Raw genomic sequence first — 23,113 nt, forward strand, 5'->3', positions numbered from 1 at the left:
AGAACTTACAGCCCGCTCATTTGGAGGGCTTGCTCAATAATATGGATACACAAAGCAATCTCAACCAAATTATCTTTTTTGTTCATTTTTTAAACGAAATTAACCATTACAAAGACTCCAACAATTTTTAAATAAATAGCTAATATCTAGGCGTTATGCATCATGTTTAGGGAAGAAAAATTTAAATTGATCAGTAAATGTACCTTTTTATTGGCAAAAACTTACATTTAATGTTTGCATCATTTTCGATACAGTAATACCTTTTCTTAATCAGGTAACAACTTCATCTGAATTCAATGGAATGTCTGCTTTATGAGCTCCAGTCAACCATTCAGTAGAAATCATATTCCAAACTCTTGTTCTTTTGAAGATGACATGTGTGAAAATGTAAAAATATCATCGTTAAGCAAGAAATAGCAAGAAAGATTGACCATTGTTCTCCTAATCTTATTCTCTATACTGAACTAATTCAAAAAAAAAAAAAAAAAAAAAAAAAAAACGATATTTTACCAAACTCAAAAAACCAAAAGCGAAAACTTAAAACATATTTCTTTCAACAACTAATACTTAAGATAGGAATGAGAAATATATTTTACTGAATTAAAAAGTTATTTTAATCAAGCAAATGTTCTTATAGTGTTTTGAATACTTTCAAATTTATATTTTCTTTGCCTTTTATAAAAATAAAATCATTTTTTTCTAGAGATTATTTAAATCAATAAATAACATATTTACAGAATGTTTTCCATGGATATATTTCTTATAAATTCTGTGCTCATGTCATGGAATTTACTGTTACCGATTACATTTGTTTTGTTAGCTTTAATTTCTTACATTGCTCCCTGTTTAACACAACACCTCATACGATCAACAGAGGATTTGGAAATCTCACTTGGTCTTTCTCTGATTGGAGACAGAAATAAATATTGCTTTTCGGCATTCTCAACAATGTAACTCATTTTAATGATTGCATTAAGTCTTTATCTAATCAATGCGAGTCCGTTCTAATTCCATGTCATTAAATAATAATAACCAGTTGAATGATTTATATGACTGCTAACATTTTATTTATCAGTTCCTTAATAAATTTCAATCGTAATTTTACAAGCCACCATTGAAAGTGAAACATTCAGCGCATTACGAGTCTTTTCACAGAGGTGATTCTTTTCTAACACGCATTTCAAGTCTTTTTTTACAGTTTAAAGTTCTCGCATATCAAGGTTTGTCCCTATCACACTGATTACATGCAGCTCCAGGAAAAAGTACTGGGGCTCCAGGATCTTTGTCTCCAGCACCTCTGGGGCTTAGTCCGTAGGTTACTGCTGCCGTTGGTGGCGGGGGCGGGGGCGGCACCCCTCCTCCTGGTGACGGCTGAGGATAAGCCCCGTCTGAGGGCGCAGAGAGTGCCGGGAGCGATGCAGCGGCGGCGGCAGCAGCGGCTGCGGCGGGGGGCAGGGGCACTCCCGCCTGGTTCATGAAGGAGATGATTCGTCGCATCTCCTCCAGGGCGTTGGCCTGCATGAGTATGTAGTTCTTGGCAAGAAGGAGGGTGGCGATCTTGCTTAACTTGCGGACCGAAGGAGAGTGGGCGTAGGGGATGACAGAGCGGAGCTCGTCCAGGGCGTCATTCAGGTCGTGCATCCTGCGTCTTTCTCTGGCGTTGATGCTCAAGCGGACGGATTTAGCGTGACGACATTGTTTCTTGTTAGAGCTGCCGTTGCTACTGCTGTTCAGAAGTGAGGAAGGTCCGTTGTTATTGTCATTATAATCTTCGTGATTGGACTTTGAATCACGATGAGAGGTGCCTGTTGAAATAAGATTTGCAGTTAATAAAACTCATAACATGCTCATAAAAACTGCTATTAAATACGCACATTTACATTAATATATTACACGAGAATCAGCAATACATTCGACTACAAATAAATATTTTAAATATATTTTTTAAATAGTGAATAATTTGATTTTCAGGTTTGAGCTCTGTTTGGTTCTTTAATTTTATATTTAAAAGCATGTAATATAGCTTTATATATTATATTAAGTCAAACCTCTTTTCATAAAGAATTAATTTACGGCAGCAGTGTTATTTTTAATGGAATTTCATAAAAAGATGTATTGAGAATTTTCACTTGTAATTTCATCTGAGTGACATAAATGAAATAACACTTGTAATTTATAAAGTATCACTTTTTTCATTTGTATCACATTTTTCATTATTGAAAAAGTGTCATTTGAAAAAATGCACGTACCAAATTTATAGTATTATGATTTAAATGTGTGAGTATTAAAAAATAAAAATATCGTTTAACATGAAATTTAAAATGTTTATATTTCTGTGGTGCCTCACATAGCAAAGTTCCTGCATAGAGAAAGCCCTTACTAATAGTGTCCTGTGTAAGAATTCGTTTTCGCATTGCAAAACCAAGCGAATTTCTTCACACGTTAAAATCTGAGATAAATTTGTAACTTTTTATGCTAATTAGCAATTATTATGATTTAAACCATTATTATAATTTCTCTTTTTCGTAATCCTCACCAGAATGAAAACTATTTGTTTGAGTATTCAAGGTTTTGAATATTTTAGTGTTACAGCTTATGGTCTCTTTCGAAATCCCACACAAAGACATCCTTTCCCTTTGACAAAATCCGTCGCGTATTTTACTGTATTCAATTTAGCAGGCAAACTACTCATCTTGGATAAGCGAATTTTTGTTTAAAATGTTTTCACAATTAAGTTCAAGGTCTGACTTAAGGAGTATTTTATAATTTTGGTAATATGTTAGACACATATTAGAAAAGTTGTTAATATTTCATTTTTTATTTTCTTCCAGAAAATAAATGCAGATCGACTACATGTACTGTTTTTATGCTTGTTTTCCCCATGAATTTCATATTTTATAGTTTTACTGAATTTGTTTCAGAAACAAGAATGAGCTGTAAAGACGTAACTTTCAAGGGAGCTGAATCTTTTGCTTTTATCTCCAGATGACCTCTTGTTTTATCTCCACGTACTGGCAATGTCTTTCATTGTTTATTTATTTGATATGACTTTCTGCTAAAGAGTTATCTCTCTAAGGGAAGGGACATCTTCGTGAAGGATATTTCTGAGGGAAATTGCTTGTTACTACTTTCATACGGGGAAAGCAACGAAACTGGCTACGCTATAGCTCCTTCTTCTAGGTATGAGTTCAATTCAAATTATTAGTGTTCTACGTATTGCGAATTTATCCATTAGTGGCCCATTACGTCCTTTAGAAAACGTTATTAATATAGTAACAACATTAAATATAATTTTTGTATTATGTAAATAAGTTATTATTGATTATCATAGTAGTTAAATAAAAATCGTCCCATCTATACATGTTTTCTCAAAGATTACCAATTAGTATAATTTCATTTATTGTTTAAATAAATGCAAGTACTGTCTCACAGCTGAAGTTGGAAAGAAAATCATGGAAATTAATAGTTTTTCAGGTTAAAATAACTTAAACATTACCCTGTATAATGATACTGTGTGTTATTTTCATATATGCTTAAGTCATGTCACTAAATGGTAATCTCTCCTACAGCCCCAACATTCTTTTTTTGTTATTGCTTCTTGTTTCCGTTATTTGAATTCATATTAGTTGACAGACAGTAAGCGCCTATCGTTTCGCCGAGGCTGTGACCTGACGCCGAGGCATAATTCGATTTTTGTCCAGTTCCCCCCCCCCCTAGTTTTGAAGGACAACACTGGATCTCATCAGAGACGATTCAGAAATGTTCTATCTATCTTCACATCGCGCATTACAAGCTCTCGAGAGGATTTCGGCTCGAAACTATTTTAAGTACCCCAGTGCTGAAAGACATTATAAATATCCATGTCATCTTTGGTATTCATATCTTTGATTCTGGCAACCGGCTTGCTTACAGACATGCCAACAGAGTGGTATAACATTCTTCGTTCTCTTATCTGAGGCTTGTTTATTTTGAACTTCATGAATTCTCAGATTTTTGATTTTAGGTAGTTAATCTAATTGTTACATTTTAGTTTAACTTTTAGAGCCCTGGAAAATATATTTCCCAAACTTTCATCTTTAGCTTCAAATTATCTTCTGTGCTGATTATTGTTCATGCCTAATGATGTGTATCGATTCATTGATCTTTAATTTGAAGTACCACAAAGTTTTTCCATTTTCTTTTAATATATATTATATTTTATCAGTAATCAAAATAACCTTTATCTACCTCTTTTTAAGATATTAACTTTCGCATCGACTGCCTTTTGTGACTGGAATACCAACTGACTAAATAGTTTTCGGCTTATGCCAAAAAAAGTCACTGTCGAGATCTTTAAGTCTCCGATAGCTAATCACAGTTAGAAGTTTAATCATAATTTAGTGTCTGCGAAAGTTATCTTCTTCTTCCTTAGATTCTTCCTTTGGTTAATAGGAATTGGTTCAAGTTTTTCATATTCACAAAGATTTATCTTTCTTAGTTAATGATTTTAATCCAGACTGATCCAGTTCTTCCTCAAACTTTTAAAATTCTATTAACTTAATTTTTCAATTTTCGTTGTCATTTCTGTCAACCGATAGCGCTACTTTCTCGTTCGCTTTATTCCTTTTGGCTATAAATACAGCCTTGTCTTTCCCTTCGTTTCCGATTTCTTTACTCCCGATGAAGATGGACCTGTACTGCTTGACCTCGAAATCGACAAAGTCTTGTCCAAAATCTACTCCAACTACAAATTTGTTACTTCGCTAAATTTATGTTTTACTTTGTTTCTGTTCTGTCTTCTGCCTTAGCATTGTTTTACTTTCTCGTGTTTTTCTCCGTAAAGCCCGAATTTGGAATTTGTTTTATTATCTATTTCATATTTTGTAAAACTTTAACGAATGTTAACAAACTTAACGAAAACACTGTAGACTGTGTATCGGAAATTCTAAAGATATGCTCATTTTGAAATTGCTTTGTGATATTCCTGAACTGAATTTTATGGTTTCAGTGCGAAAATCGTGATATTTAATAAATAAAAGTAGCACACAAAACGTTAAAAAAACGCCCCTTTGGGAGTAATGTAAAATCTGAAAGCTTTCAGATTTTGTATTATTTTTTTTTTTTAATTTTTACAATTGTATAGAATAACTACTTAAATCGAAAAATACTTATGCTTGCTTTTACTAATTAAAGTCTGTCAGAGTGTGTACAATCTTTATCAACTAAAAATTTAATAAATGTTGACGCTCAAATTAATAAGATGGATGAGCCTCCTATTTCTTATATAGCTGTTTTAAATTTGGATGTATGGTGATGATATGGACCATAGTTAGAAGTCTTTAGTCCTTCTTTTATTGGTAAGACTACAATAGCAAGTCTTTAGGTATTCATAAAATGGCAGTTTTGGGAGAAAAATGATAAACATTTGCCATCTGTAATTAACGGACCTCCAACGATTTTCAGCTAGAGAATGATATACACAGTTAATCTGAATTTTATGTTTTGTGTTTTCTGTATACCTAGCAGGATCACAAGAAAGCACAGAGGGCCACCTGTGTACCGCGAATTACAGATTAAGAAATTCTGAGCATGGGAAAACCATCTTCGGTCTGTTCTACTAATATTCGCATATATTATTCATAAACCAACTTGATAGAAACAATTTTCACCTGTTCTATGTTCACTGTTTTTGTGAAGTGTTCGCACTTTCTAATAGCAAAAACGCAACTTAAGAGACATCTTATCAGTGAATTTTACGAAACTCGCCACTTAGCTCTCATGAAATTGAATTTTTAACTTTTTTTCTTTCTTTGATATTTTTATTAAGGGTAATAAATTGCGTTTCGATACTACAGCTTACAAGATGTTTATTCCTTTTTTACCTTTTCCCATTAATCTATTCCGTTGGACATTGTGCTGATTACGCATATCAGTCCATTTTTCAGAACGACAGAAAGAGAAGAGGAAATATGAAAATGTTTGCCCTTCCGATACACCGAATAATGTAACAAAGCTGTTCCTAATATTACAGTATTCTACTGCCTTGCTGCTAATAAAGCTTAAAAATGATTGACTTATATTATGTATGACAATCTCCCATTGAAAAGATTTAGAACAAGTATTTCCTTACGGTTTCCCTTCATTTAGCTGTAAAATTACTTAAATTCTTCATATTGTTTTTTGTTCTAAGCCTGTTATGTAAGTAATATTAATTCTTTAGTCATTTGAGATTCTTTTACAGATCTAATTTATGAGGAAACTAAAATATGACTTGTAATTCTTATTCATAAATTTTAAAACGTATATGTTCGAAGAGGGTTTTAATATCCCAGCGTTTAACTTGCTTCATCTGTTATATCCTCGGCCATTTTCGATCTCCACACGTATTTCTGTATTTCCCTTTGGCTTTCGTCCGGAAGAAGCATTTATGTACTTTGTAGAGTGTTTGTCTTGTTACACAGGGAACTTCACTAATGATTAAAAATTGAAGTTTTCTAAAACAGATTTTTTTACAGATTTAACGATGTAGTAATATTTCTATTTTATTGAGGTAATAGTCTATGAATGATACTCATAGTGTTTCTGACCTCTGCGCTCTCAAATAATTGCCCTATTCTAACATTATCTGTATATTCACAAGTTGAGGTTGAGTCAGGATAAATGGAAGCTTATTTACAGTTGAGTTAGCATAAATAGAAACATAATTTAATGAATTCATTCACTGCAAACTCATAAAGTAGACTCTACGGACCGTCAGTATGTTGGAAATATACCTCTAATTCGTATTGTTTAGGTATGAATAATTTGTCTACTTAGCCGATATTATAGACTTAATATTAATGCTATTCGCACGATCTCAGAGAGTACCCATTTTGACTGAATATGAAGAATTACGATTTTCGTATCTCTACGGAATCTTCAATATTCGAAAGTACTGATGATAAAGTCTGTTATCATTGCATTAACGCCAAAGGGATAACGCTTTCTCTCCACGGATAGAATTCTTCGTTAAATTTACAGTAGAAATGTACGTCAAACTCAAACTGATACTGCTTATTTTTTGTCAGCTAACTGAGGTTTCGAAAATCTTTCAGAAGCACATTAATAAACTCAGCCTCTGAAACAACTCTCAGGATTGATAATGGAGTGATTTAAATAAAACAAATGCATGTATAAATTAAAATAACAGGAGAATTATGATTATTGCAGTTTCTAAGGCAACAAAAATCAGTGCAATATTCACAAATTTTCAGGACTAGTTCCGAACGTTTAAATATAGGACTGTTTCCTTCAACGACAACAGTGTACTTGAAGAAAGAGAAGCATGTGGTCAAACGATAACAACGACAGGAAAGAAGTAAAGCTACACGCGATATCTATTGATAAAAAATTTTAACAACTATGAAATAATATCCTAATGTTAAGACGAGTTGGAGTTAGGATCCTAAATCCCAGTTCTAACTAAAACTGAAACATTTTTATGAATTTAAAACACTTCTAGAAAATCCAATTCATAATGGACGATTTGTTTTGAATAATTCTGGCTGTACTCCAACAGTGTTGGGCAACAGATATTTTAAGTGTTTTCTTTTTTTTTTTCTAACATATGCTTTATGTTCCTTAGCGCGAAATTATAAAGCTTTCTAAGTTTGACGACGCAAATTAAATCGCACTAACAAGGAATCTTATACATGGAAAAAAAAACACGACCCGAGTTGAATTTTTGTAAAATGCATGAAATTTTATAGCTAATAGAGGAAAAGAAAGGAAGGACAACAGAGAATATGTACAATATCCTAAAACAAGAGACTGCTTTTTTATGTGTTGATTTTAGAATGTTTTAAACGCCTGGTCAAAAATACTAGGTGGAAAATTTCTGTCAATAGCAACTGCTTTTAAGTAGTAAAGTTCTTAATTAAGAGCCGAACTGGAGGTGAAAATCTGAAATGTTGGGAAAACAAAGGAGTAAAATAAAGCTAACTTCAGTTTAATCGAATGACATGATGTAAGCGTGGTGGAAGGCAAAAAGATGAATATACAGGGTGCCAAGAGTTAAAGAACCACATTTCAAAGCTGCCTACAGTCGGTTTAGTCATAAAAAAATTGTGAAATTTTGTAGCGTACATAAAGAGATAGGAATATCTTTCGGCGAAAAGACAATTAATTATAACTATCACCATCAGAGGGCATTGTTTTAATAAATTACACATTTAGCCAAACGTTTCCAATAGTTTTACAAGTTTACAACTTTTATTACAACAAAACGTGTTTCGCACGATGACCATTTTCAGTTACCGTGGAAAATCGCAGATGGCATTTTCCACAGTTGTCCGAACTGTATACTGGGAGACGTCGAGCAAGTGGCGTGAAACGTTAGCTTTACGGTCAGGTATAGGTTTTGGATTGTCGTGTGTGAAAGGCACTGACGGGTTTGCAGATCCGGAGCAATTTCGTTCTCTAACGCGATGAATATTGCTGCCCGGTGATACAGCATGTCACTGGACCTGTAGAACATAACTCCTCGAAGAAGTATGGTCCCTCCCAATTTCTGGTTCCCAAATTCAGCAGTTGTGAGTATTCACTGCACTTTCCAAATGAAAATGCACTTTATCTGTCCAAAAGATATTCCAAGGCCGTTCTGAATCGAACTCAAAGCGAGAAAGATGTTGAAGTGAGAATCGGAATTCAGCGTCAAAATCATAAAAGTAACCGCTGCACCAGTGAAAGTTTGTAAGTATAATATCTGATGATATATCGCAAAGTCTTGTGGACAGCTCAAAGTGCCTTTTCAACGTCTCTGCTACACGACGGACACTGTTGCTAGACTGAAAGTTTGAAGCTGTATCCGCTAGTACCAGAAGCGCAATTTTCTTTACTGCTTCTGCAGAAACCGATTTTCTTCCTTTTCTAGGACGAATAGAAAAGGATCCTGTTTTTTCAAATTCGGTTATCATTTTCTGAAGATATTTATCCTTCATTGGACCTCTTCGAATCTATTTCGAAGTCCGAAATTTTCGTAGAGCAGCTACTGCGGAATTACTGTTTTGGTAAAACAATTTTACTAATAAAGCACGATTCTCGTAAACAAACACATTGAAAACAAGCACCAAGCACATTGAATACAACTTTTCCGCGAATATTTCTAGACTTTGTAACGGTTGCTCCGTGACGTCGATAAAGATTTACATTTTTACTGTAGGTTATTCCTGCTTCGTTGACTCTATTTGTAACTTTTTTCCCCAGGGTATGGCAGTCCTTCACAAAGTTTAACAATTTTCTGATGAACAGTTTCGCTTATAGGCAGCTTTGAAGTAGATTTCTTTAATTCTGGGCATCCTGTAAATAGTACACAGTAGTAGCACTGTAAGCCTTTTCATGGAATAGTATTGTATCTAAAATACGTATTCTAACATGTAAATCCTCAGTGATGATGTATTGATAAAATATGTCAGTAAATTTTGTGTCGTGTAAAGTTCAAATTCTAAACCAGTTGGAATCGGAAAAGTAAGTAATTTGAATGAAAATTGTAACTTCTTAGAAAGGCTTATCATTTTAAAGGGTTATTAAAATTTCACGGTTATACAAATAATAAATAAATTATTTCTAGATGCATTAATTTTATTCAGTTTTATTTTAAATTCCGGATATTAAAATTTCATTGACAAACTAAGAGTGAACATTTTTCGTACCATCGACAATGGTCTCAGCATCAAGTTCAGACATCGTCAACATCAAGTTGTTGGCCTCTGGTACCTCTATATTTGACCCCAAAGCAGAGTAAATAACCAACGCGCCGCTCCTAAGTGGTTAGTCGGCAGCCCCCGCCCCGTTTCGGCAATCCTCGGCGGAGATGTCAATTCCGCCGGCGGAAGGGCAACTTAATTTCTTCCCCCGGTTTGTCTGACGCTGATTGCTGAGCGTCGGGGGCCAAAAGGACGTGGGATGAAATTTATTTACCACCGGCTCACTTAACAAAATCAATGCCTTTCATTTCATTAGGCGGTGCCGCCGCACTCTGCTGCCCCTTGGTTTCGAGACACGGGGCCGCCTACCAATTGCAGCTCAAGTCTTGTCGATTCATTTTGCGAATTTAAATACCTATGGAATTATAATAATCTAATCAATTTAGAAAATTGCATTAAAGATGAGAGAATCTGGAAATTAATTGAAATCCAGGGATATTTCAAGGTATTTTTAGGATATTATCAGTCATAAAGGGAAGGTGCAATTCTGAAATGAGTTGAAATCAGACAGTCAGTGAAAACAAAGTTGTTGTAAATAGTAGCCAAAGCAGAAAATTTGTTTTCTCTAATTTTGATATTAGAAATGGTTTAGTGGCATTTTCGCATCCAACATGTCCGCACAAAGAAATAGTCACTATGGGTGAGAAATTGTAGTGTGTATAACTTGGTGGCACTCCTGCACAAAACCACTATGCTTAATTATCTTCCAATACGTATGGAATGGCGCCTTTTATGATTAATTAAGCAAAGTTTTACGCTCCTCAAAAGTATAAATGTAGATTTTAACAACATATTTATATTACGCATGTGTACACGTGTATTTGCGGGGAGTAAATTTGTGTTGCAAGCATTTTCACCCTTTATCCAGGTTAAAACCGGCAGCAAAATGCTAGCGAGTCTAAATTATCAATGGATTTTTCTTTCCATCATGGAATAAAAAAATTATTTATTTATTTATATATTCCTTTTTAAAATCAGGTGATTAATTCCTTCAAATCAAACCAAAAATCATGAACTGTAATATTCAGTTTTTAACTGCATATTCTTAGTTATATTTCAGTATGAGATAAATACATAATAGAATTTATAAGCATATTTTTATATAGTTTATTGCTTTTAAAGAAACTAAGATACATTTGATTTTCTTAACCACCGAAATCCAATCATTCTGCGCTTCTCCAGAATAATTCAAATTTTCACAATCCATCTGGTACTCAGTATATTCTGAAAATGAACTTCCTGAATAAAGTCTTTGTATGCATCTTTTGAGTTTGTGATTCCATCTCTCAATAATGTTTTTTCCTGTATGTTTTAATCACATTTTCACAGGAACAGTTTCGCTATTCAATTATTGATTGGTAAAGTATCAACAAATTATTTTCATTTAATTTTTTCTGGGTATTTTTCTTCATTGATACGTTTTATGGAAGACGCACTAATGCTACGCGTATTCTGACACTTGGACATTTTTCTTCTCACCAATATAGATTTAATAAAGTAATGTCTTAATGCTTTTGTTAAATGGTAGTCAAATCTAGTGATGGTTCTATTGGTAAGTACGCATTTTAACTAATATTAATTGCACCTTATTCAACACCCTTTATAATGCGTGTTAGATTCCACCAACGTTTTCCTTTAAAGTTGGAAAGATTTTGTTTAAAGTCCATTCTTTCATACTAATATCAAAACATATGCTACAGCCACTACTTTATGTTCGTCCATTGAGCTACCCAAATTTGCACTGAGGAGGTACAATTGAGAAAACTTCTTTCAAATATATTTGAAAATTTCATTCATGGCATAATTTGTGCTTTTTTTCAGTACTGAAGATAAGAAATCTCCGCATGTACCGAGACATATCTTCACTAACTTGTTTAAATGCATTCGAGACCTGAAATTTAATTTCTGTATCGGCTACGTTAAACTAGAATTAAATTGTTAATACGCTAGACTATAATCTATAATTTTCAAAGCTGCTTCAGTTTGCATCGCATTCAGCTTTTAGATCTTCTAATTTGGTTTTTCACATCTCACCACGCCTCGAAGTAATTATAATAGAAACTGCGTGAACAGGAAACTGCTATATCGATAATGGCTGTAGATTACATGTGAATAACCTTTAGATATTGCAATAAGGGAGAAATACATTTTAAATTTTTTTTAAAAAAGAACCGCGGAAAAGTTAATAACACATCATAAATGATAGCAGCCCTCAGAGAAGGAACGGATGTTTTAAGGTTCATTTTAATGTTATAACCTATTATTTTATATTAACTAAATATCTTATCAAGCCTCGTTTATTCCCTGCCAGAATGTAATTTTCCGGCGCGAGCGGAATTCAAATCAGGTAAAAAGAAGGAAGTACTTAACGAAAGGTTTTGGAGAGTGAAAGCACAGCGTGTTGTGCCTACTTAATAACCTAAGACCAAAATTTACAACGCCAATCACTCATTTTGTTGAGCAAATTGTGCTTTTGTTACAACTATAAAATCCTGTATAATTTAAGATTTATGTTAAGCTTAAGATTTATGTGGCTGGCAGACAGTCCCAGGGTGTTAAAATTCGACATGATATAAGAGCTTTAATTTATCTTTCAAACAGTAACTGAACTATTTAAATTACTAAGAGATTTAAGAGCAGTAATTACACTCCTCGACAATTAAAATTATTATTTGAATGGTACACGTAACTGGTGTGTAAAATTAATTTAATTTATAATATATCCAGTTGGTAACTGTGAAAGTTTACACGTACAATATAGTTCATTATAGGCTCTTCCAAAGTCATGCATTACGTAACCAGAAATGTGATTTTTTATGCTTTTATCATATTTATATAACTAGGTGTCAATATTAATATAGGAGCCGGCCAGACGGTACAGTGGTTAGTGGAACCTACTGCGGTATCGAAGGTCCCAGATTGGAATCCCGGAGAAGGCATGGATGTTTGTAAATGTAGAGTGTCCGTGTGGCATGGGGTGACACTCTAAATATGCGGCGAGCCGAAAGTTCTCACGATAGGTTAGTGGTAGGGGAAGAAGGGTGAGAGACCCTCGGACCCGTCTTCTCAAGGTGTTCTCCATCAGAATTGGGGACGGAACTGAGCGAAGTCGTATTGTCACCTTTATGGTGCTCAAGGCTGCTGCCAACGACAGGCGCAATCTCGCACTCCTTGCCACGATGAATTTCATGGGCTTGTTCTGATGTTACTGTTACACGAGTGAGATAAGTCACAACTACACAACACACAAACATTAATATGCATGAAACATTCTTTATGACCTAATGTTCCAGATAATTTTGTCATTTCCTTGATGAGCTTATCTTATAAAAGAGATCATCGGTTAAAGAAAAATATTGAATTAGAAGTTGGGTGAATAAGTTTACAAGATATTTCTCCCGCCTTTCTAGCATGCCTTCGTGGTGTAGTGGTTCTGCACGCAGGGCCGTATTCCAGAGGTCTGTGGTTCGATTCCCGGCGAAGGCGATTGCTCAATTCATCTTGCCTACTTCCAATTAACCTAATGTATCTACAAGTTTATTAATGAAATTACGAATTAATTACAAAAATAAGTTATGAATAACATTGCACTGAGAAAGCATTTAGAAAACTGATTTTATATTGAATTTTCTGAAATAATGTAAATAAACAATATTTCAAATTACAAAATGTAGACCTCACGCGACAAAATTAAATAAAGACCCTAATACTTCAGAAAGAATTGCTTCTTCTTAAAATATTCATCTAGTGAATTCAGCTTACTAAAAATTTTAACTTAAACAGTTTTTCTATTTCCCAGATTACGACATAACTATTTTGAGCTTTTACAGAGTTTAAAGTTTTGATTAAATGAGCAACTAAGATCTTTTGATTCTTTTCCTCTAACAGAAATTCCTCCATTTCTTAGAAGTCGGGCATATGGCAAATATTTCAAAAACGTGTGTCCCTAAGTCGGTATTCGAAATGCATACATATGCTAAATTGTCAATTAAATAATAAATATGGTTGCAGTATCCTCAAGAACCGAAATAAAAAATAAATCTTTTTGACACTGCTTAAATATGGATTTGTGACATAACGTCTGGGAAGATAGGAAGAGGAGAATAATGTAAGTGCTTAAGAACAGGATGAATTGCACAAGAACTATATCATAACCACAGAATGAAGCCTGAATGATAAATTAAGCTAAATAAAATTAATGGTTCAGAAAAGTTTAACTGCTGTTTATCATAAAAATAATCTTATAGCAAGTATTGAAAATGTAATTCTTTAATTTGTTCAGTGCGTACATTATTTTCGTTGGATAGTGGAATTAAACATTTTAGTAGTTACCTTAATACGAGTGTGATGATTTCTGTGTGATAAGAAAAGGTCATCTTAGAACATATTACAATTATTAATATCATTGTTTATCAGAAATACTAAGTATTTTCAGAAGAAATCTCCATTAGAAGATTTACTGTTTAGACAGAGATTTGTATAAAATAATAAAACCATGTAATCTCTTAAACCCACTCTACAACAATTATTAGAAAAACTGGCTCCTGTATTCATCTCAATCACGGCTTCACTTGCGCCCTATAAACAAGCTCATAAACAACATAGAAGAAGTCTTTTAAAACCTCTAAACTTTTTGAGCCATTTTGAGTAATACAGTTCTCTTATTTCTATTAATGAACTTGCATTTTGTTAAGTAAATGGTAATAAAACTGCTCATTTGTAAATGATTTATAAATCTTTTTCATCTCTTGACATAAATTTACATGAAAATTGAATTATGGGTCTGGTATTATGAAAGTGATTCAGAAAATCGTAAAACCTCGTAAAAAAGATAGTCTTTTTTAAATAAATAAGCAAGTAAACATATAAGGTGTGAATTTTATTACATTTTAAATTTATTTCAGTTTCAGTTTTATTTATATTATATATATACTATCGATCAATAAGTATTTTGACACCGATGCAAATGCTCATATCTGCGGTGCTGATATACATCACGTCCTCCGCTGTTAAATATAGGGTAGGAAACAGCACTGGCATTAGTCACATGCAGGATGCCACGAAGTTATCTGATTTTGATTAAGGTGCAATAGTTGGGTATTACAGAGATAGCCAGTTTTTAAGAGCCATATCTAGTGGAATTAATTATCCCAAAACCGACAGCGGCCTTTGTGATTGAGAAGTCGAAGATGAGCGGTGATTGTGGGAATGTTCCCCAAATCGGCAGACCCGCGAAACGGGAAGATAGAGACCGACGGCTACTGTCCAGAGAAATTTAAAAGAACTATACCCAACCGATGGTTCACATACTCCAGGAGTTTCAACAGGCATCCAGGAGAGTTGTTTCGATGAATACAATCCACAGGAATCACACTGCTTGAGTTTTCATAATAGTGCTACGTCCTATAATTTATGTTCTTTGATCTCAAAGTCCAATTGCGCTGCTCGGTTATTGCAAAGAACATCGACAGTGGACCATAGATCACTAGAAACTCTCACTATAAAGCGATGAATTATGGTTCACGCTTTACTTGCATGGCAGGGTCTGGGTCTATCTATCTTGCGTGGCAAGATCTGGATCTGGCGTCTGTCTGGAGAACGTCTCCTGCCAGAATGCATATGCCAGAATTCACAGTATAGTTCGACGGAGGTGGAATTACAGTCTTGGGGCTGTTTTTCATGGTATGGATTGGGACCCTTAGTCCAAATTCATGTAATATCAACGCTGACGCTTGATGACGGTGTGCTTCCTACGTTTTAGCAGTTTTACGGTTTGGACCCATGTTACTTTCAGAACAACAACGCCAGATGTTATTTTGCAAAATCCGCCATAGATTGGTATAGTGACAATGGAGTTAATCGAAGGGAATGGCCTGCCCATATCCCAGACATGAAACCTATCAAGAACCTCTGGGATAAGTTGGATAACGAATAAGGGGATATAACAACCATCCAACATCAGTGAAGGAATTTACTTGTCTTCTCTAAGTCAAGTGGAATAAAATACTAATAGCCATACAAGGCTTTACCAACTATTTAGTATGAATAAATTTTATAGTTCTTTTCTATCCTAGGTATTCAAACACTTATTGGTACATAGTGTATATTAGATGAAAATTTGTTTCGTTGTCGATAATTTGATATTAGATAAATGCTTGGCTAGGGAAGGCACCAATTTACTTTTTAATAATGACCAAAAAAAGTGCTACATAGTTTAGTGGAAATTCCGGTGTAGTGAAAGACCTCATGGAATTTTGAAAGAAGCGCGACCACCTTGGTTGTTAAACATCATTTATTTTTGGATGATGAATTTCTTAACACATATCTTCTTATTTGATATTTGCGCTTACAATATGATAATTTACGCGATCGAGTGTAGTCCATGCAAGATACAATAAGAACAAATAGATATTATCATATTTCTGAGAAATAGAATCACTATTGAAGTTGTTCTAGTCAGCTTCTGACTAAAACAACTGATTTCTTAAAAAAAGTATGATCCTTTATAAAAAGAATAAAAAGAAGCGCAAATAAATTTTCAATGACATTTAGTATGCTATGAAAATATTATTTCTTACTCCAGACTAAAGGTAAAATTGAAATTTTCAAGATTCTAATGAACTTAAGTTGATACAAATAAGAAGCAAATCAGTGGAATAGAAAAAATGATGAAATTATTCTAAATAAAAAATTTCAAAAATGATCCTTGCTTGCATGCAAGACAGATTACAGAAAGATTTGTCTTCATTAACATGCATGTTCAATAATATGGTCAATGTAGCAAGCACAAAAAATGTGCTTGAAAATTTTGAAATGAAATTATAAGCATCTAAGAAAAAAAGTTTAGGAAATCTTCATTACTATTTAGACAGGCATTTTTTCTACACAGACCCAGTCAAACTACATTTCAAAAAAGGTAAAACAGTATCATATGAAAGATTATAAGACATCCACTTTTACTATTTAGTGAGGATATTTCAAGCAAAACAGCACTTCGGCAGCTTTAGGAACGTTCAGGAATACAAAAAATGCAATAGGATCTTTGCTCTACCTAGCAGTCAAGACTAGACCTGATGTAACAGTAGCTCTTTCCATCATAGCCAGAAGTGTAAAAACTTACTGAAGTCAAAAGACTTTTCAGAAATTTTGAAATTAGCTAAACTTCTACCAGCTCAAACGGTGATTAAAAAATAGTATTAATGATTTGTTGAATTATGAAAAGTTACTTCAAATATCATATGAGAGTTTAGGCTATTAAAGCATGTGCTGGATAATAAAAATGATTTATATGTAAAAAGAAAACATTATGGATACTTATTTACATATATCTCTAAAGCCTTGAGGCGCGAGATAAAGTCAATGAATTTAACTACACGCCTAACTGCTCATCTCCCAAGTAATTATCGGCACAGATGGATTCAATGGGTGCGTGGCATTCTCCATATCTATCTTCCTTTTGTGATATAGCTAGATCCTTATGAAATATTAGTGATTAGCATGTTTCAGAAATTCAGACTCATCGTTAACGTATAGTGGACTTATGTCAACGCTGTATCTATCAAATCTAGTGAGCGAATCCTTATGACAAGCAGCTAATAAGTTCATTGAAAGATAATAGAATCTAATTATCATCAATTTGAAAACCAATCAACATATATTAAGGCAGCTATAATTCCATAAAGATGATTTATGGGAGCTATAATGCCTTAATTGAAAAGGATACTGAGAAGTCTAACATTATTTCACTCCTTCATACTCGAACATTTTAATCTAAAATTATCAAAGGATTGTGACTATTTTACTAATTTAAAATTTTGCTGTGAAAAACCATATAAAATTTCTATCATAAATTCCAAGAAGCTGTGAGGTTTATATTAGCTATCACTTTATTTTATTTATTTATTGTATCTTCTATTTCTTTCCCCAGTTTCCATCAGAATGTAAATTAGGTTAAGCTACAGCAAGCGAATTTAAGTTTAAGGAGGCAGCTATGGGAATGACCCAGAAAGCAGGTTAGTTTTGAGACGCCCACCTGTTAAAGCTTCATCATGCATTTGGCTCAAGATATCTTTTCGGACACTGATTTAGTATTAAATAAATCCACATCTTACATCCTCAAAAATTAGTTGCTCATGTACTTTTATGACAGTAAATAAATTTAAAAATTTCATTTCTTGTCCTCATTTACCTTAAACATATATCTCTGCTTACGAAAGTTTAAATTATCACATCATAATTAATAATAACAGGCATTTAATATCTTTTAAAAATTGAACTCCTTATCCTTACTACTTATTTGAGAAATTCTATCTGCTGAAAAATGTAAACTATCAGCTTAAAAATTACAATAAAGTGCATTTAATGATATATTATGCGTAGAAATTAACCTTTCGTGTGTAAAGAAAATTTACTAATCTTTTAACAGCTTAAGGTAGGCAACTCTTCTCCAATCCAGAAATAGTAGCAGGCATAAAATTCGTTAGATTAGAACACCTATTGGTTCATAATGGCGCATGTTGTTCTTGAAAATGACACATGTTGTTTAGCTGTATCAGTCATTTGTTCAAAGCATTATGATTAGCCAACCAGAAATAAAAAATTTGTTAATCCAGGCAGGTGTTTAAAGTTCTAATGATTATTATGGTCGCAATTTCACACTTTTTACTTACATTTAGAAAATTCTCTTTTCAATTATTACACACTAGATACAAAATTTAAAAGCTAGCTTAGGATATGGTATTTAATGTTTAATTGCAATTAAAAATTTTGTGAAGGTAAATGTGTAAGCCAAATTTAAACAAGTTGAAAACATGTATCTTTTCCTCTGTTAATGCTTATGCAAATCAGGTAAGCGCAAGTAAGCATAAAGCACGAAAACATGTTAGGATTCCTGCATATTTTCAAACTCGAAGTAAGTATATAAGTCACTAAGTTAAAAAGCGTTCACAAGTGGAGTTACAGCAAACCGAAATTTGGAAAAAAATATGGCTTGCGTACAAGGTGAACATGATGTCCGTCCTCTTCCCCCCCTCTCCTTCCCTAACATGGAGTGCTTTAACTGATGTCTTCTGTGCCATCAGTTGAGTCCAAATGACTGGACAACTGATCCCTTTAGTCAAAAGGAAATATTGTTTAAATACTAAGGTATTCAAATTTCGAACTTCACTAGGAGATCATTTGGCGATCATGCACTGTGCTAACCATTTCAGAATAATTTCCCTTACGCCCGAGTAACTAAGGTCTCAGAATGTTGGTAGCTCGACCCATGCTTCTGCACCAGTGTAGAAATTATCAGTGCATTGCAAATACAGAAATGAAGATGTGCTTTTGTTAGTCGGTGTTTAATTAAGCAAGTTAGCTCAGTATTGAACAATTCTGTGAAAGCGATTTTTGCTTGAAGCATACAGAAAATCAGTGTCAGCTCATTCAGAAACCATTATTCGAACTGTGGAAGTACTCAGTGATATGTTCCTCCAGCCAACTGCTGATGACCCAACGGATTATTAAATTAAGATTTAAAGAAATAAGATTATTATAATGGGATTACTAGATGAAAGAGACCGTTAGTCTGTTGAAGTGGAGTTTATTTCTTCTTTGGATATAGTGTCATTGGGTTTTAGCGATGGAATCAGAGATATATTTTAAAAGATTTAATTTAGACCCATGCCAAACTCGCTCACATTGATATTTTACAATGCCATTCTTTATAAACTATACGTTCCATATTTACTGCATTTTTCTGTAGATGCCGTACTTTATAAAACTATACTTTGTTAGACTTGCATTTAAGAAAATAACAGGATAATAGTAAGCCTCATTATATATATTTGCTAAAACTTCGTTCATTCTTACAATATTCAGGTGCTTGTGCCCTCCTGTCAAAAATTTGTGGAAATAGGTAGCAATTATTTTAATGCTTTTGAATGAATTAAAACAAAGAAGGAAAGGCTTAAAACTTTTCCAACAGAAAAGATTTAACATTTCTTATGTATTATGCAGACATTCTAATAATATCGTTAATGAATTTCTAATGTTGTAGATTGTGAGCTCAAAGACTTAAAGTTTTATAACAGAAGTAAAGAAAACAAAACAAATGACAACTGCCGCAAATGTTGCAATGCAGTTATTGACGTTAGAAATACATTTTTATGAACTAATTTTCATAGTGAATTATTTCTCCTACCTTCAATATTTAGATGCGGTAGCAAGCATTACCTTAAGAGCACTTTTTGATATTGAATTTAGTTGCAAATCTCTCATTTCAAAATAATGCTTCAGAATTTTCTATGAAATTTCAATTCATCTATCACCTAAAAGGCTATAAATTAATCCACGAAATCGTATTTATAACGCAAATATGTGACTTCAATAAAATAAATTCATTATGCATAGAATCATGATAAAAATAAGAGTGTTAGCTACTTTAATATCATTTGCTTTAAGCTGATATTTTAAAAAATCACCAATTAGTTATTTAGATAAAGCTTCTTAAACGAGTGTTAAATAAACTACGAGAAATTATAAAATTTAACATCATCATATTGAAAAGTATTTTTCTCAAAATAATCACTGACCGTTCGAAACTTTATGAAGGTTGATTTAAATGAAAGTTTGCAAACTTTTTTGTACTTTAATTATGATTTTCAAATTTACGTTCTAAATTTGCTGTAATTAACATAAATTAAAAAAGTGTATTGATATAATTCATTTACTAAATGAAAAAATGACCATATATCTTTTTGTTTTTTTACTTACAATAAAAAGAAGTATTCGATATTATTACTTATTATCAGAGTAATTTCTCGTCACATTTACCTATTTGATATTTTCTGGGACAAACCTTCTGAAATAAAAGACAGTTCATTTTTTCCTAATTATTTTTTTAAAGCATAGTTAAACTCCTTGTGCACCACATAGTATTACACAAGGCTTTAGGAGATATGTTAAAGAAATAAAACAGCACAACACAAAATAAAATAAAATTACAAATTTACAGAAGAAACGAAAGAAAGAAATACACAAAAAGAAAAGAATATCCTTTTTTTTTTCTTATGCAACCATATGGAAAGAGTGAGGAAACTAAATATTTGTAGAGATTAATTGAGAACCAAATTCTTTTTCTACATTTTTCACTCCCCAAAGCTACAGGTATAGGTCTGTATAACACACAATTGTGAAATTATTTTTAACGTTATTGTCATAAATTATAGTTTGATTGGCAAATAATCAGCAGGGTGAGGAAGATTCTCAAACAACACCTTAGTATCGAAAGTAAGTTTGCAGATGATATCTTTAAACACTTTGTCATGTAAAACATGAAGATCAATCGGGGGAAATCCCGAAATTGCAAAACAGGCTTCATAGCTAACTGTTTCGTAGTTACGAATAACTCTTAGTAAAATCTTCTTTTAATTTTTTGAAGGATACGTGAGTTAATCTTCTTTTGTAAAGCTGTTCCACTCTTCAGAAACATAGCGAAAAAAGAGATGATATCCTGTTTATAGATCACCAATAATACTTAAAACCAGTTATATTAAATAATACCAATAATACTGAATTTTAATTATTATTCTTTTTTATGTGCACCGCAGCTGGAAATATATATATTTAAAATAAAAATTTTTAACCAAAAGTATTGCAAGAGCTGCTATAATGTGCTCTGGGTATTTTTCATATTTGCAATTTACTTATCGTATAATTTACCGGTAAAAGCTACTTCTGTTATAGCGGCTTCAGTTAATGGCTGAATTAAAAGCTCATAATATTCTAACACTACCTTTTCATATTTACTGAGATTAAATCTACATTTTTCAGACAGAATCTACAGAAAATAGATTTTTTACAGATTGCATTTAAAAATATTATCTGATGTAGTAAATTTATTTAAATTTACCCATATTTCTTGAACATTTATGCCCCATTCAGAATTCGGCAGTGATTTCCTGCCATATAATTAAATTAGATGTATCTAAATGGAAAATTATATAGTTCACTAACTGTATATTGAGTAAAGGTAGATAATTAGAACTTCCATATTTGCAATATATTTTAACTAGCCTTTTGTATATAATTTTTGAAAATACATAGATAGCATTCAAAATGCATTTCAAAACATCCTTCAAACGTTGACGTCTGTAAACCTCTCCGCACGGTTTCTAATGCCGAAAGGGCTGAGTTCATGGACGCTTCTCAAGTTTTCTCAATGTGTAACGTAAATATGAGCCTTAGAAAATTTTCCACAAAACCATTATTTTCTTAAGTGGGATAGCCTTCGTGTTATCGTTGCTCTCTTGTTGATATGATTTAAAACATGGTTCCAGGATCAGACCTTTCCGAATGTCCGGGCGACTGCGCCGGCTAGCTCTTGTACCTCAAGTTCATACAGAATTTCCTGCAGTGGGTCAATGAGTGGTACCACTCCGAGTTTTAATATATTTGCGTCGAAAGCCCGGCACTCAAAGATATGTCTTGGTGTGAGCCGGACCTCAGGGCAGTTCTTGCAGTTAATGTATTATCTGATTTGTCCTGATGAATTTTCATGCCCTTATAATGAAATGTTCTTAATCTAGATATGTTTCTAGGGTAGTCAAAGTTTACTACAATCGACTTCTAAAAATATGAGTCAGAAGTCTATATCTGACAACTGCATTTACATCAGTGAGTGTGATGAAGATATTGGATTGTTCAAGTTCTCTGGCTCTTCTTTAGCCAAAGAATCAGCCCACTCATTTCACTCAATGTTACATATGCAGATTTCAGCACACAGGAATCCACTGTAACATACAGGAATTTTTTCTGCTGTGCAGTCACTCTAGTAGGAAATTAATAGCTAATTTCTAGTAGGAAATTAATAGCTAATAAAGGTAATGTTAGTCTCTCCGTTTCTGATAGCTTCCAAGGCCGATTTAGATTTTGAAAAGACAACTAAACCCTAAGTGAACTCCATAGCTTGGGAGCCAGCCAGATATAAAGGAAGGGCCTTTCTAATTGCTATAAGCTTACTGGTGAAGTTAGAGGCAATCATACCTGTATTAATTTTGTGTATATGTAAATTACCATACGAAAGGAGAAAGAGAATGCGAGCGCCTCCTCTGTTGAGGGATTTATCTGAGGAATTGTCGGTGTAGACGACTACTAGGCTCCCCTGTGAGATCTTTTCTATCGTATCAAAGCCCTTTCTCAAGTGCCTCGAGTCTTCATTTTTAAAGCTGGGTTTCAATATGTTCAAGCAAATTTTAGTTTCTTCGTCGATTTTCTTGGAATGAGGGGTTCTAGAAAGAAATGTACATAAGAATGTTCCATTTGTATTTTTTTTTTCTGTCTCTATCGAGCTGGAGAATCGAGGATATTTTAAGCCTGGTTACATCTTTTCATTCATTGAAAACCTTAGT

At 33.3% G+C, this 23,113-nt stretch overlaps 1 protein-coding gene across 1 annotated transcript in view; it reads right to left on the reverse strand.

Annotated features, from left to right (window-relative positions):
• Positions 1 to 493: 493 nt before the first annotated feature.
• The window catches only part of LOC118185277 (uncharacterized), a 28,620-nt gene continuing 6,000 nt past the window's right edge, over positions 494 to 23,113 (reverse strand). The window contains exon 2 of the mRNA XM_035355118.2: positions 494 to 1,805. Within this exon, the coding sequence (XP_035211009.1) occupies positions 1,216 to 1,805 (590 nt within the window). The 3' untranslated portion in view covers positions 494 to 1,215. The remainder of the gene's footprint in view (positions 1,806 to 23,113) is intronic.

This window comes from Stegodyphus dumicola, chromosome 1 (genome assembly GCF_044657685.1).
Source record: "Stegodyphus dumicola isolate Sdum_Otavi_A_Nest chromosome 1, ASM4465768v1".
Taxonomy (NCBI): domain Eukaryota; kingdom Metazoa; phylum Arthropoda; class Arachnida; order Araneae; family Eresidae; genus Stegodyphus; species Stegodyphus dumicola.